Source organism: Anopheles arabiensis, chromosome 2 (assembly GCF_016920715.1).
Source record: "Anopheles arabiensis isolate DONGOLA chromosome 2, AaraD3, whole genome shotgun sequence".
NCBI classification, from domain to species: domain Eukaryota; kingdom Metazoa; phylum Arthropoda; class Insecta; order Diptera; family Culicidae; genus Anopheles; species Anopheles arabiensis.
In genome coordinates, this window is record NC_053517.1 from 22,790,950 (window position 1) to 22,804,955 (window position 14,006).

Below are 14,006 nucleotides of genomic sequence, written 5' to 3' on the forward strand. Positions count from 1 at the left end.
ATCCGAAAAAACCTGGGATACGGTTTTGTTTCTTGCCACCACCGTACCGTCTCGTGCCCCCGCTGGAAGTCCATTTATCTAATCGACTTGAATGACTTTCGATAATTGAAGCCATTAAAACGACTTGTACACACGCAGTAGGCATCTCCCTGTTGGAAGCGCGCGGGGCACAATTCTAGGTAGCAGCTCATCATCAATAGGACACGACAAGGTAAACACCTAATTTATGATCCTCTTCCCCTTCGGGGACTACCCTTGCCGGGAGTTCCATTTACGTTCCGCTTCTTAATAGCTGCTCTTCAACGCTTGAGGGTGGCGGCGTGTTTAGGACGCACACGCTACGACCGATCGACCGGTGTGTCGGGTCTGTCTGTGGGTCTCTCTGTTTGTGTCCCAAACGCTTCGCCTTGCTGCCGGTTTGAAGAGGCCAAATAATGGTACGGCACCCGAGCGACAAGCTGTGTGCTCTGTTTGGGTTTTGTTTTTCCAATAAATCTTTCACACCAGCAACGTACGGTACCACGCGTGCCACTACCACCCGCCGGTCGAGCATAATGGCATAGATATCCGTACGATCATAACACAATGTCAAAACAAGCGATGAGTTTGTTCTGGTTGTGTTCTGGCGCTGAATGGAAGGTACAAATGAGCCTACCGGAGGTTGTGCGCGGGATAGCCCGGTTGCACGGTTGCCGATGTTTGCCGATCTAGCACCGGACCACGGGTAAGATCTTCAGCAAAGATCGAGCAGTTTGCACCGGGCTGCCAACCGCCTCGATAGGACAACGATTTATGACCCCGAGCACTCCGAGTGCCCCGAGTATCTTCATCTTCGATACCCGTTCGGCCCTTGGTTTGATTTGGGCTTTCTTGGCCCGGTACAGCCGTCCTCGTTCGCTTGAGCAAAATCTGTTTTTATTGTTCTGCGGAGGCACCGGCTTGCCCGGTGCCCGATAATGCCGTCCCGCGAATGCCGTTTTGTGTGTCTTATCGCACGTGAACCTTCCTTTAGCGCGCTCGCCGCATGGGCGCATCGGCTTTATCGCCCAGAACCCGGAACCGCGAACGCAGGGAACCCACCACCGACCAGTAGGAAGGAACGGCGAGGCAATGGCAAGACGACTCCAAACTGCCCATCCGCGAGTATGATTTATGATCGGTCCATCGATGAAGCTTGTGAGCCATTTTCGCGTGAGATAGTTTCGGTGTCTTCGCTGCAGAGTTTGAACGGTGCGAGATATGGATCGATTGGGGAGAGCCTTTGCCAGGAATCCTCTGCTTGCTTTGGAGGTGTAAAATTTATAAATTGCAGTTTTGAGGCTTTTGTGAGCGCGCACGCTGGTTAGTCCGTCGATCGTTTCACGCATCACGGTGATACGAAGGAAGAGAAGTAAAAAAACTTATTATGTCTTCCAGAAAGGGGGCCCAGCGGGAGTTTTTGTCATGTTCATTTATTCAATAATAAATATTTGAGTAACTCCCTTTTCTCGCCTGGGTTGTATGTTTGGAGATTCCGATGGTCCTGAGTAGCTGGACCAAGCGAAAGAGAACCATACTGTATCGAACCGAATCGATTTCACCGTTCAGCGAGAACTGCCAAGAGGCTCCTGGGAACCTGCAGTCACACGACCGAACGACCGACCAGCAGGAGTCACTTCATTCCCTGGGCACACGCTGGAGATGGCTTTTCCTCATTCCCGGCGTGCTTTATCTGATTTCGATTTACCTTCCGACCCCGTTCGATGACTTTCACGGCACGAAGCGTTATCCTTCGCAAGTGGACACTTACTCTCTCCTTCGCTCTGCGTCTCTCGTTTTTCCATACCTTAGTTTATCATCTGTTTCCGATAGCTCCGTTTTCTGCAGTACCCTGTCCGTAGAGTCCAGCAATCAAACGGGCATCATTTGCCAAACGGAGTTCCCTTTTTTGCGCGATACCTGCGGCGTGCCGCATCATAAATCAGCATCGAAATGAAGTGTAAATATTGCGCGATTAGTTAATTATTAATGATTTATTCAATTTTGCACCTCCCAGGCAAGGGAAGATGGTGGCGTGTAGCGTTCAACTTTCCATCATCACCACCACCTGGTCACATGTACCAGGCACCAGGCGTGAAGCACGTCGCTGTCATGCTGAGTCATCTGGGTCATCGCAATACGCTTTGTTGTTACGGGCAAACTTAACCGCGCTGGCTGTGATAAGCTTTACGCACAGTCCCGGCTGCCCCGGGACGGCTCCACTTACTTTCTCTCGGGGGCAAAAGGTGACACCCGCGGGTGCGATTGAAGACGCATCCGAGCCAAACGGTATCAATCAATACTTCGAAGAATGCAAAAGAAATTCCAACCGTGCCGTTGCCAACTTGGTTTGCTTACTTGAATGCATTCCTCATTGGAATGCAGAAGGCAGGTGAGATTATGGGCGGCGCACAGGAAGCTTCGAACCTCGGAACATGATCTTGAGCCCGACTCCCATAAACCGCTTCGGAAACCGTTTTGTTGCAGGACAATTCAATCCAACCGGAAAAGATAGCATGCATCGGGGAATGATTTATGGTTGCACTTGCTCGTACGAGGGATTAGTTTGGGGTTGAAGTGGTTTATTGCAGTTAAGCTGCTTTTTTTGTTATTGCCTCGAGTTGGGGATCGTTCTATTATGCTTCATTTACATGTTTATGAGCCGTGTGGTACCGCGGAGTGGTTGTTATGGTTACGACTTTGAACTTCCTGATGTTTCTCGTGGTTGCTTTTTGCCATTTAAATCCATCGTATCGTAGAAAAAAAAACAGGAAACAACAACTACACGTGTACTACACAACATATAAACGTATAAATTCACCGAGAGGTTGTTCGGTGCTTGATTTGCTGAAATCCATCTAGCTGGAATTAAATTTGATTGTAAATTTATCTTTTCCCTCGCCCTCCACTCTTAAGCGGGAGTCGTCAACACCGCAATAGGGTGTTCGCTGCGCGCAAACTAAAAAGAGACGACGGAGTGGAAATGTTTTCCTTCTTCGCGCGTGTATCGGTGCAGAAAAGCGGTACGGTAAACAAGGCCCGAGATACGAACGAAACCAAGCCCGCGAAAAAACAGCCCCTGCTTCTACTGTGTGCACTTTTGTAAATACAAACATTTGTACCACCAAGCAGGGTGTGTTTTTCACGGCGAGCACTCTCGCTTTACTTTGCGCGAGCGTAAACAACAGCCCACGATAATATTGCACGCATGATGGAAATAATGGGCAAAGTGTAATCATAATGATAAAATTGAAATTTCACTCACCACAATAGGAACGGCAAACGAGCCAAAAAAAAAAAAAACAAAAAAACACGAATCGCTATGCCACACTGCGAAAAAGGGTTACCACCGTTCCCGTTCTGTGTGCGGCGGGTGATGATAATGATATCCTCTGCCGTTTGAAAATTAAATAAAAATATCATCTCTTCGCACCGCGTCAGCACGGGCGGGGAAAAAGGTTTGCTTCGGCGGAGGCGCAAAATTGGATGATCTCGAAGAGAGAGGAAAGAGCACCGCCGGAAGAAACCCGGGGCACATCGAAGTGTAGGCACCCGGAAATGACAAAATATTCTCATTCATTTCAAGGGGGCGCTGGCAGCTTCGCTGTAGCGTTTAGCCCAAAAACCGAGCACCGGCGTTTTTTGGCGAGTGACTCCATTTCCAATTTGTGCGTTGGATCCCCTCGATTGTGTTAAACCGCAAGGTGCCCGAACCGATTCCCCGAAGGATTCGCGCAAAACACGCAAGGGGTTGAAAGTTAACGCAGCCGCCACTTCGGAGCAAATGGGTGTAGCAGTGTATTGTGATGTTTGTTTATCTTCTTAATTTGATTTGCGTTTTTATTTGGATTTTGGATTTTTGGGTGTAGGTTTGGTGGTTGTGTGTGTTGGTGTGATGTTTGTGGGATTTGGATAAAGGTTCTACAATTTTAATTTCCACACCACAGTGGAATAATGACAAACAGTGCAGTAACCCAGCAGTAAATGTAGCAATGTGTCTGTGTGTATTTTCCAACAAACCCATTCCAGCACAACAGACCGACCGTCCTACCATCCATCGAATACATTTTCCTCGGTCAATGGCCAACCTCGAACGGTTGGAACCGTTACGCATGCTGAATCCTCAAATGCGCTTTTCCAATCTGCCCCAAAACTGGCCGATAGAGGTTTGTTATTGTTTCTGGAATATGGAAGGAAAATCCCAACCATAAGCGTCCGGGACGCTTCGGTCTATTGTTTTTCCCGCCCACCGGAACTGAACTCACTACGCCCGCACAGGGAATGTAATGGAAAACCTGCATGGCATGGAAAAATTAATCATATGGCTTACGAAGGATTATTTTTCCCACTCAGTACAGTGTTGTTTGTGGTGGTGCCGACATACACACAGCGCTGTGTTTTTGGCGCATTCTCGCGTTCACGTGCATGTGTGTGTGTGTTTGTTGCCCCCACAGTTCACGACACGGTTGTGTGTTGAGGTCGGCACCGTACGATCGGCGGTCGGCGCCCGCATGCAAACACCAGAAACTACTCCGGCCGTGAATCGGCTGGCATGAAAGGGTCCGGCGCGCGTTTTGGCGGTGGATCTGCCGGTTTGTTTATTGTTAGGCCTGTTTTCTTCGTTCTGGCCAATCGAGAGACATCGATATCGACGCCGGCAGGTTGAAAGTGGCTCGGTATCGGATACCGGATGCCGGCGACCGGTAAATAAACGAGGCGAACTTACTACCGAAATTCGAACGCCGTGTTGTTTGGCAGGCGGAACCAACCTACTCCCTTTTGCTACTTTGTTTTCTCACTCGCACACACACACACGGAGGGTGGATGAGATTTTGTTGATTTTAGTCCATCCAAAACTGCACCCCGCTCTACCCACGAAAAGGACGCGGTAACCGGCCATTCGGCGGTTGTTTGTTCGCCGGCGCGCTAAAGCGCTTAGCCACGAGGCTCTCCGCTTGCCACGCTTGGTTTTCGCAGTCCACACCATCCACCGATCAACCGATAGCGCGATCCGGAAAATCCGGAACCGGTACCTGTGCGCTGTGTGGTGCTGTGGCGCACCGTGAGGATTATTCTATTTTATTATAGTTAAGGTGATTAAGGTTAGGTTAGAGGGCGATGGGGTGGGCTGTGTTTTGTTTAGTTTCGGGAGAGCCGTATCGTCGAACAGCCGGGATGGAACAGCGCTGACCCTTGGCAAAGTATTGGGGTGAGGTACTGTGTGTGTGTATGGCCGTGCGAAGGTTTTGGTTGTCGCAGCCGACAACGACGGTGGGACGGTGAGGTCAGCACTTGCTTGGCTGGTTGTGCACCGGTCCCCGTCAAGTGGCCTCTACCGCAGGAAGGAAGTACTTGAGCGTCGCTGTGCGTTGCTAGTGTTGTTGCTGTCCCACTTGTGCCGTAATGTGATTAGCTGCGTGTTTTAAGCTTCTAAAAAAAAGGTAAACTTTTCAGCAGCCCCACACGCAGCTAAGCACGGACCACAAAGCGGAAATACATAACGATCGATTTGTCGTCTGCGAGCTTTACAACGACGCTGCTGGGAGATATTTTCCTGGATTAAAATCGATCGTGTCAGGTTACGCCGAGGATGCTTCCTACAATGTCTCTCTGTCTTGCTCCCTCGGTAGGACTTCTGCTGTGGCCTTTCGTGACCCTGCTCGATGTAAATAGGTTACTTCCGGGTTAGACATTGTGTCTAGCGTGGTTCGATGGCGTGAAAACAGCTCTCCCTGCTTGAGCTTGCGTTGTAATTCCCGGGGACTTAGTGCACATTACACGGGGTCCTAGTGCCACCGGAAATGTGTGGAAACGTTGTGATACTAAAACACGGCCCCTTGTCTATTGCTACGCGGAATGTGGTGCCAAAGTGTGAAGTTTAAAGAGACGATCCAATGGCACTATCAAACGCAGCACCCCGAAAAGTGGGTCAAATTGCGGTAATGAGCGAACAGTTTTCCACTCAACTCACACCGGTATCTTGTCATATATCGCACGCAGTTTCCAATTGATTGGCAAATTTGCAAGCGGATGGTTTCCCGTAGCCCGAGCCAAATGTCCGCTCATGTGCAAGCCGGCGCGATAAACTAGCAGACTTTATTATCTAGGCGCGCAATTTACTTGTATTTATAATTTTCCCCGATCGGGTTTATTGTTATGATGATGATTATGCTTTACGGCGTTAATGCGCCTATCTACACCCCGCTGAAGCTGCATCGTTAACGCATTCGTACGCAGCGAAAGCGCAGCGCGGGAACCGTGGTGGACTTAATCCACCACCATGGAGCGACCTTTCGCACCTTATTTTTAGCGTAATTTTATAATGCGTAATTGTGCGGACCTGTACAAAGTGTGTGAAGCGTTCTGGATGCTTGTGAAGAGGGTTTAATCCTGTGGAGGGGAACGAGTTGCACAGGTTGATATTGACACATCTTTTTTTTTGGTTTGCACCCTCAGCACACCCTATCGCACAGCACCGAGGCTGAGGGATGCTTTTTCCTTTTCAAGGCTACAATCAGCTAAGGTGTTGCTGGTTTACGTTCTACAGTCAACAGTGGTGCGCCTTTGGTGCGCAAAAACTCTTTAATTGCAGAGATTTGCCGTGCTGGAAGGCTGGTAGGCGAGCAAACAATAGGGTCACGAGGAGTTCCTGGCGCACGTTCCCTCCTGCGCACGTGTCACCAAACAATACAGGCCGACAAGAGCATTTCAATTGCTCTCACAGCCCACACCTTGCACGCGAGAGTTTTTTTTTTGTTTTTCGCTAAGCGATAATTAACCTTTTTATTGTGCGAAGTGAATGAAATGATAATTAAAATATATATACACACTCCGCGAGGCGACAAGTTGCTGTGGTGTAGGATTAACCTCCGCGCTGTTCGCTGCTCGGATGCTGCTCCAAGTCCTTCCCAGTTCCCATATTGTTCCCCCAATGGCTGTTTTTTGTTGCTGTTGGTTCGGTCAAACGGACACTTTATGCCTTATCGCCTCCGCCTTTCGCCACTGGACACGACGGAAACCACAACGACCGCTACGGCAGCGAAAGGTGCTAAATGGCAGCAAGTGTCGTGGTCGTGTGCCGACCATTTGTACCCAGGATGCTTGTCCGGATGCCGCCGGAAGTGTTGAGAGTGGGATGGAAAATCCCTTCCCCACCTTTCCTCCCATCGAAGGGCAAGTAGCAATGTTTAGGGAAGTTCGTACTGTTTCGGGGGTATGTAAATTATGTTTTCCAACCCGGCAAAAGGGTTGGCGAGAGAGATAAATGTTGATTGTTGGTATGGCGTTGTTATGCGTGTGCGACCGCTCTTACTGGCTTACTGGCCCACTCAATACTGGTGGAAACCGCAGGCAGAGGGTGGTTTGGCTGAAACACGGGGTCGGTGTCGGTAGGCCGCAGCTGGCAAAAATCCGACCGAAAAAGGGTTTTGCGCCCTGGGGTTGATTATTTATGCCATTAATCGGTGGTGATGGCGATGGTGGATGTTTGTGGTGATTCGGATCATCCCTGGCGTTGGGTTAAGTTGTAAAAGGTTTATTTGTATGTTGTTGTTTTTTTGGTGGCGGTGGTTATGTTGTGGTTATTTTTTTCCCCCCTGAGCTTCCATCGTTTGTGCGTAAAGTCTTAATGAACGTGCAATTTTTAACACCAGATAACGGAGCGTAAATTTTCATTTCTACTGTGTTGATTAGAAATGAAATAAAACATTTCAATTTTTGCTGCTTTTTTGGATGGTTTTCAGTCCCCCGGCAACACCCTTTCTAACTGAGCGTAACCAATCGGCAAATGTCACTGCGCTTCTCGTTGTGTTTTGCTACTGTGCACTAGCAAGTGTCAGCCACGGTTCGTTCCGGTCACGGTCGCCGTAAACGCAACAAGACAGGAATGCGTTTTTGTAGCGCCTGTAATATAGCCTGTACGGCTGTCGAAAATGTCAGCCCCGTCACGGGCACAGGAAATTGACATTTCCCGGGGGAGGAAATTGAGGAATATCTCGCTCACTGGAAAAGGCACGCAGCCAAGAATCGTCAGAACCGCCAGGCAACAATGGCACCAATGGCAGAGGTTAGTGTAACACCTTCCACTGTTTGGGTGAAGGGGGGTGTGGGGGGAGGTGGTGGTTTGTGTGACGATATTAAATTAAGTCAAAATAGCCGAGCGGGACACACCGCTTATTGTTGTGGAGCGCCTCCCTCCTCTGCTACCCCTTTTTTTGTTCCCAAAAAAGACAAACGGAGTGTAACCTTTGAGCTTCGGGTTTGTTTGTAAGTGACACCCATTGTTTTCTGTTTGTGTAGCATTAGTTTTTGATATGTAAATTTAGCCCTTCCTCCGTGGCTGGCTAAGGATCCTTTTGCGGTCTTTTGTAGGCGCCTTCCCTTATGCCAAAACGATGGCGGGTGGTGTTAGGAATTAGTACAAGATAAAGGCACCATTCTGGTGCTGTTGCTTTCCATTTGGGGGTTTTAGGACCGGAGGTCGAAGATTAGTTGACTGGATAAGAGTGGGCAAACAGTGGCTAGCTAGCGGAAGGAGTGGGACACATCTAGGAACGACCCACTGTGCAAACAATTTAATGTATTAGTGTCGAACTACTGGCACGGGGCTAGTGAAATGGTGAAAACTTTATCCATACCTTTTCCTCACCCGACAAGAGCACAATCTCAGCGCACTCAGGTACGCTTCGGCTTAGAGGTTAGACGACAAGATAGACGACAAACTTTTCGACAACCATATCCGATCGTAATGTTTCCGGTGTATGTGTGTGTGTCGTAGTGGCCGTCCCTTTGTCTGGGTAAGATAAAACGGGGAATCAATTTGTGTAACACATTCCCATTCGGATTATACCTTTGTGCATTCTAATTAATCTCGACGGCAGGCCCAGGCTGCTGCTGTTGCCATCCAAAAGATTCGACCTTGCGATCTTGCCGCTGGTCGGATTCGGGGGATACTCGTGGAAATTTATCGCCCGTACGTGAAGCACGTGACAATGCCTCTTCCGGGATGTATTTTTTTTTGCTGTCCGACAGTGCGCACTATCTTACAGATGTTTGGCATCTATCTTCAGCGACAGTTGTTTTCTGGCGAACCAGCACCGTCGGACACATTCCGCTGGATGCAATCCGCACCGTACACACGTTTTGGAGGAATTTAAAGAATTCGCTTCCAAACATGTGCCATGCTTGTCCCGGTTTGTCGTTTGATCTATTCGCATGATTTAATCGCGTCCGTGGAAAGACGGGAACCGTTGAAGGACGGGACGGGCGGTGCATTCTCCTCCGCGAGGAAGTCATACGCGGTGAATTCAATCTTGTTGAAAATGTGCCGACCGCACAGGCAAAGAAAACGGTAAGGAACTCCAATCGAGGTGCACAATCGGAAACGTAAACCAAAAAGAAAGACTCGACAAAAAATCCCGAATGCTTTTGGGGGAGTGAGTGAGTGTCACATACCAACTTTAAACCGGGACTCGGAAAACCACACATGTGCTGTGGGGTGGGAGGGGGGTTTTGGGGCTGGAAATTTATTGAGCGGAAGAAATTGATTTACAATAATTCTTGCGCTTTGGTGGACTTTATTTATTGGCCCTCAGCGCGCACTGGCGGTGGCGATGGAAGGAGTTTTGCTTTCTTTTCTGCCTTGCTGCCCTGCTCTATTTGAATGCTTTTTTATGATGTCTGTTGCTACCACACACGCGTGGTGGTAAAAAAAAGAAACACCGTACGAATAGATCGTTGCGGATGGTTTGCGAGTTTTTAAAGATCGATAATGTTTTGGCCCCGGCAATGGCGTTTTACTGGCGGAATCGTGGTGATGGCTATAAATAATACAGCACAGCACGGACTGGAAGCGACAAACTTAATGAGTTGGCGGGTAAAATCGAACATGAATTAAAGAAAAATCCTCTCAAGCTCTTTTACTTTTTCTGCACAGTTTGGCCATGTGAGGCACAACATCGAGCGTTTGTGTCGGGTATGGGAAATCGTAAATCAGACATGCTGAACTGAAAATCCGTTCCGTGCGCTTCACTTTCCACCAAGCGGGAGCACAACAAAACCAAACACACATCGCCCTCCGAATTGGTACATTACAGCTCTTGTAAACATCGCTAATTTATCCCTATCCCGATAAGCGCTCGGTTTCGGAAACGTGCACCAACCTCCGGCCGGATTCGGTTCCTCGTGGTTTTTCGCTCAAGCCAAGGCGCCAAGAGTCGTAACATCTTGGCACGAATGCGGGCGCGCGGGTCAGTCTCTGTGTGTTATTTGTTGTGAAATTATTTCAATTTAATTTCCGCGAAACATGCATCCAGCAGGATCGGCACCGGCGATCCATTAGCAGCTTGTGGAATGATCAGTTCGCGTGAAGCGCTCAGAGTCGACAGAGCTTCACACCCGTGTCGTAAAGGGTGGTGGTAGCATCCCCCGGGCGATGTGCACCCGAAAGGGCCATCTCACTGACCTCTTCCCAGTGGTTTGGTTGAGTCGCCTGGTCGACGAACGGCACCATCACCATCTCCAAAGGACTACCGGCAAAAGACGTGGCGGCGGAGGCGTTGGCTCGAAGCGCAGCATTCGAAATGAAAAGAAAACGGAGTGGTACGTTCATGGTCATGGTCTCTCTAATCTGAAACCGAGATCCTTCCGTTTTTTCTGTTCTCTCTCTCTCTCTCCGACGTGTACCGTACCGTACGCTTTATTTATGCACCAGTTCCCCTCCCCCGTTTGAACGCTAGAAGATGCTCCAGCGGCAATAGTTGCTACTGCCAGCTACCTTCACGCGCTCTCGAGGAAGATTGTCAGATGGGTACGCTCCGACGGAGTGACGGCCAGGTACGTCACGAAACGGCGGCGCTTTGCCACAGCTCGACGTTCGTGTGGCGTTCGTTGATGATGATGATGAAGATGAAAATGCACGAGACATGAATTCATGTTTTGCGTTTGTTTCACTTCACATCTTCCATCTTGTGGGACCGTGTGGTACTACTGATGCACACCGTTGCGGTGCGATCGTTTGGAGAGTGCGCCGTAGAAACCCTGTACCCACCAAGTACAAAGCAAACAACACGAAATCTTTCAAGAGGAAGCGAAGCAATTCCTCGCGACACAAACACACCGGGTCTGGTGTCGTTGTTGCTGCGTCCGATTGTGATTCCGTTGCGCCAAACGGCCACATCTTCTTCTCTCCGGGGGTTTGCTGTGATGAGGCAGGTTTCACCGGGAAGTTAGAATGTTATCCGAACCGGTGGGGGGGTAAAACACAAGAAGAGACAAGGGCATGCGAATTCGTCGTGCATAATGTGCAATGCATTTCTTTTTCCTTTGTCGCCCGGTTTTACCGGGAAACGATGGCGTTGGAATTTGGAGTATGTGACGCCTCAACACGTCGCTGGATCCGCGGATCCGTCTGGTGCGTGTGTGTGCGCGAGTGTCACTCGAAAAGGCAAGAAATGTACGGGGGAAATTCTCGAGGAGCAATGTACAACCTAATCCAATCTACACATCCTACGGCCAGCGAAACATGCACGAAAGATACACACAGACACACACAAACGCGCCTCAGCGGGGAAGAACCTCGGAAAGACTGATTGCGACACAAATTCTGACGAGTGACGATTGGAACGATTGAATCATGCCCGATTGCGACAAGCGAAGAATGCGGGAAGCGCATAGCGCATACAACAAACCCTCAAGGAGAAGGACACTACACACTACAGAAGGAATACTGAAGAACACCAAAAAAAACCTCTACTACTACCGCGGAATACTCTATCTGGCTCAGACGACGACGACGATGAAGACAACGACTTCAATTTTCGACAGCATCAACGAACTAGAGAACAGCAGAAACATACACAGGGAACGGGTTTTTACTTTTGCTAAAACGGAAATCGCATTTATTTGTCACACTACTCTTCTGGCCGCGAGTCTCCAATCCAATCCCAAAATCCTGTGCGGCCGACGTGGGGGACGCGGGCGAACAACACCACGCAGCGCTAGGGAAGCTAGAGAAGACCAGATATAACACGCAGAGGAACTTACGAATCTACATAACCAACGCTTATACAGTAAGACAGGGTGGCGAAAATAAGTTAAATAAATAAGCTTAACTATACCGATCGCGGGCGAAACTAGGGCGAAACTATAGGGCTAACATAATACTAGACAGCTACAGATACAGGTGCAACTGGGAAGTTGCCTTTTCTTGGTAACAAATACTGATACAATTCGTTGGCGCTTATCTCTGTACAGGTACATACAACTACAGGCTAGACAGGGACTTAGACGGTACGAGCAAACTATTAAGTTACATCACTAGGCGGCACAGGGTCGCATCTCACTATTGGTCCCGGTGATATGGTGTTTCGAGTGAGTTCACCTTTGCCGTACAGCGAGTGAGCGATCAGTCGAAAGATCATATCAGCGTGCATGCAGAATACCCCTTCCCTCACTATCGTCTACTCCACGGGCTGTACGGGGAGAACTTGGAGTAGTCCGAGCCGGTCCCACCGTGGCTAAGATACTTCGGGCCGGCCGATGGCACCGGACCCTGCAAGCTACCGCCACCGTACGGGCTGAAGATACCGCTCGAGCCGAAGCTGGACGAGAACGCGGACGAACCGACTCCGTACGGGCTGCTGCTGCTCAGATTGACAAAGTCGTCGAGCGTGCCGTGGTACGAGCGGTTCGGTGTGTTCTGATGGAAGCTGAACAGGGGCAGCGGTGGCGTCTTCGACTGCGCATTGCTGCCGAACAGTGCGCCAACGCCGGCCGCCACGAGCGAGGGCGAACTTACGCTGGGTGCCGCGGAACTACTACTGCCAGCACCGCTGGACTGTGTGTTTAGGTTGTGGTTAATGGTTTTCAGATCATTATTATTGTTGTTGTTATGGTTGGTGTTATGGGCGGTGGTGGTGTTCACCTCGGCCGTGGACGAGGGACGTTGCCAGCAGTGGCCGATGTCGTAGTCGTCACCGAAGGAGACGCGATCGAGGACGACGCTACTACGGTCGGACCACCGTGGACGTCCCCGGCCTGACCCGAGTTGGACACCATCGACGTGGAGGAGGTTAGTGAGGAGTTACCGCTCGAGCTGTTAAGCGTGCTCAGCGAGCTGTTAGGTGAGCCGGCACTTCGACCAGAGGTATTGTGGCCCCCGGAAGTGATGCCGGAGGTGGAGTTGGAGATGGAGGTAGCATTGGTGGCCGTGCGGTACAGGTGCACCTGCACCAGATGCATCACGTCCGGCTCGGACTGGAGCGTGTGCAGCTGGGTGCTGGTGCTGGCAAGCAGCGCATGAACGTCCCCGAAGAGACTGTCCAGCAATTTACCTGTGGTAAAGAGGACGATCGCCTTCAGGCAGGAGTACTCGGCCGAGTCGACGTGGAGCGCCTTCAGCTTTTCCACCTGCTCCTGGAATATCCGGATGTGGTCCATGAAGGCGACCACCCGGTCGGCGGCCATCGGGGATGCGTGCAGGCCGGCCGCCGCCAGCAGCGGGGCGACGTGCAGCGGCATCGAGCACTGGGACGCGTTCAGCACGAACAGCTCGGACCAGACGAGCCGCAGCAGGGCCACCTGGTCGGTGACCTGGAGATCCGGAAAGAAGGGTATGTTGCGGGCCCACTCGACCGCGGAGAACAGTAGCCGGGCGGCCAGCTCGCAGATGTTGTCGATGCCCATGATGTTGTTCGTCTGCATGCACTGGCCGTACCGGGAGGTGGGGTACGGTTCCGCCCGCAGCAGCAGCGAAATGTAGGAACTAAGGTACGAGTGACCGTTGAACCCGGTCACGGTGTCACCGTTTGGTATCGAGTACTGGCCGTACGGTATGCCCGGCGGTTGGGACGGTGGAACTCGACCTCGCTGGACGGCTGTCGGAAGAGAAAGAGAGAGAAGAAAAAAAACGTTAGTTTGCTCCGTAAAGCGCCCTCTGTTGGGCGGATAACACCAGAACCTCACACCAACAGCAGTTCTAGCAGTGTGTC

The 14,006-nt window shown here is 50.4% G+C and overlaps 1 protein-coding gene across 1 annotated transcript in view; it reads right to left on the reverse strand.

Annotated features, from left to right (window-relative positions):
* The window catches only part of LOC120908534 (nuclear receptor subfamily 2 group F member 1-B), a 78,744-nt gene that overhangs the window by 24,616 nt on the left and 40,122 nt on the right, over window positions 1-14,006 (reverse strand). Inside the window, exon 3 of the mRNA XM_040319649.1 lies at window positions 13,350-13,892. Coding sequence (XP_040175583.1) covers window positions 13,350-13,892 — 543 coding nt within the window. The remainder of the gene's footprint in view (window positions 1-13,349; window positions 13,893-14,006) is intronic.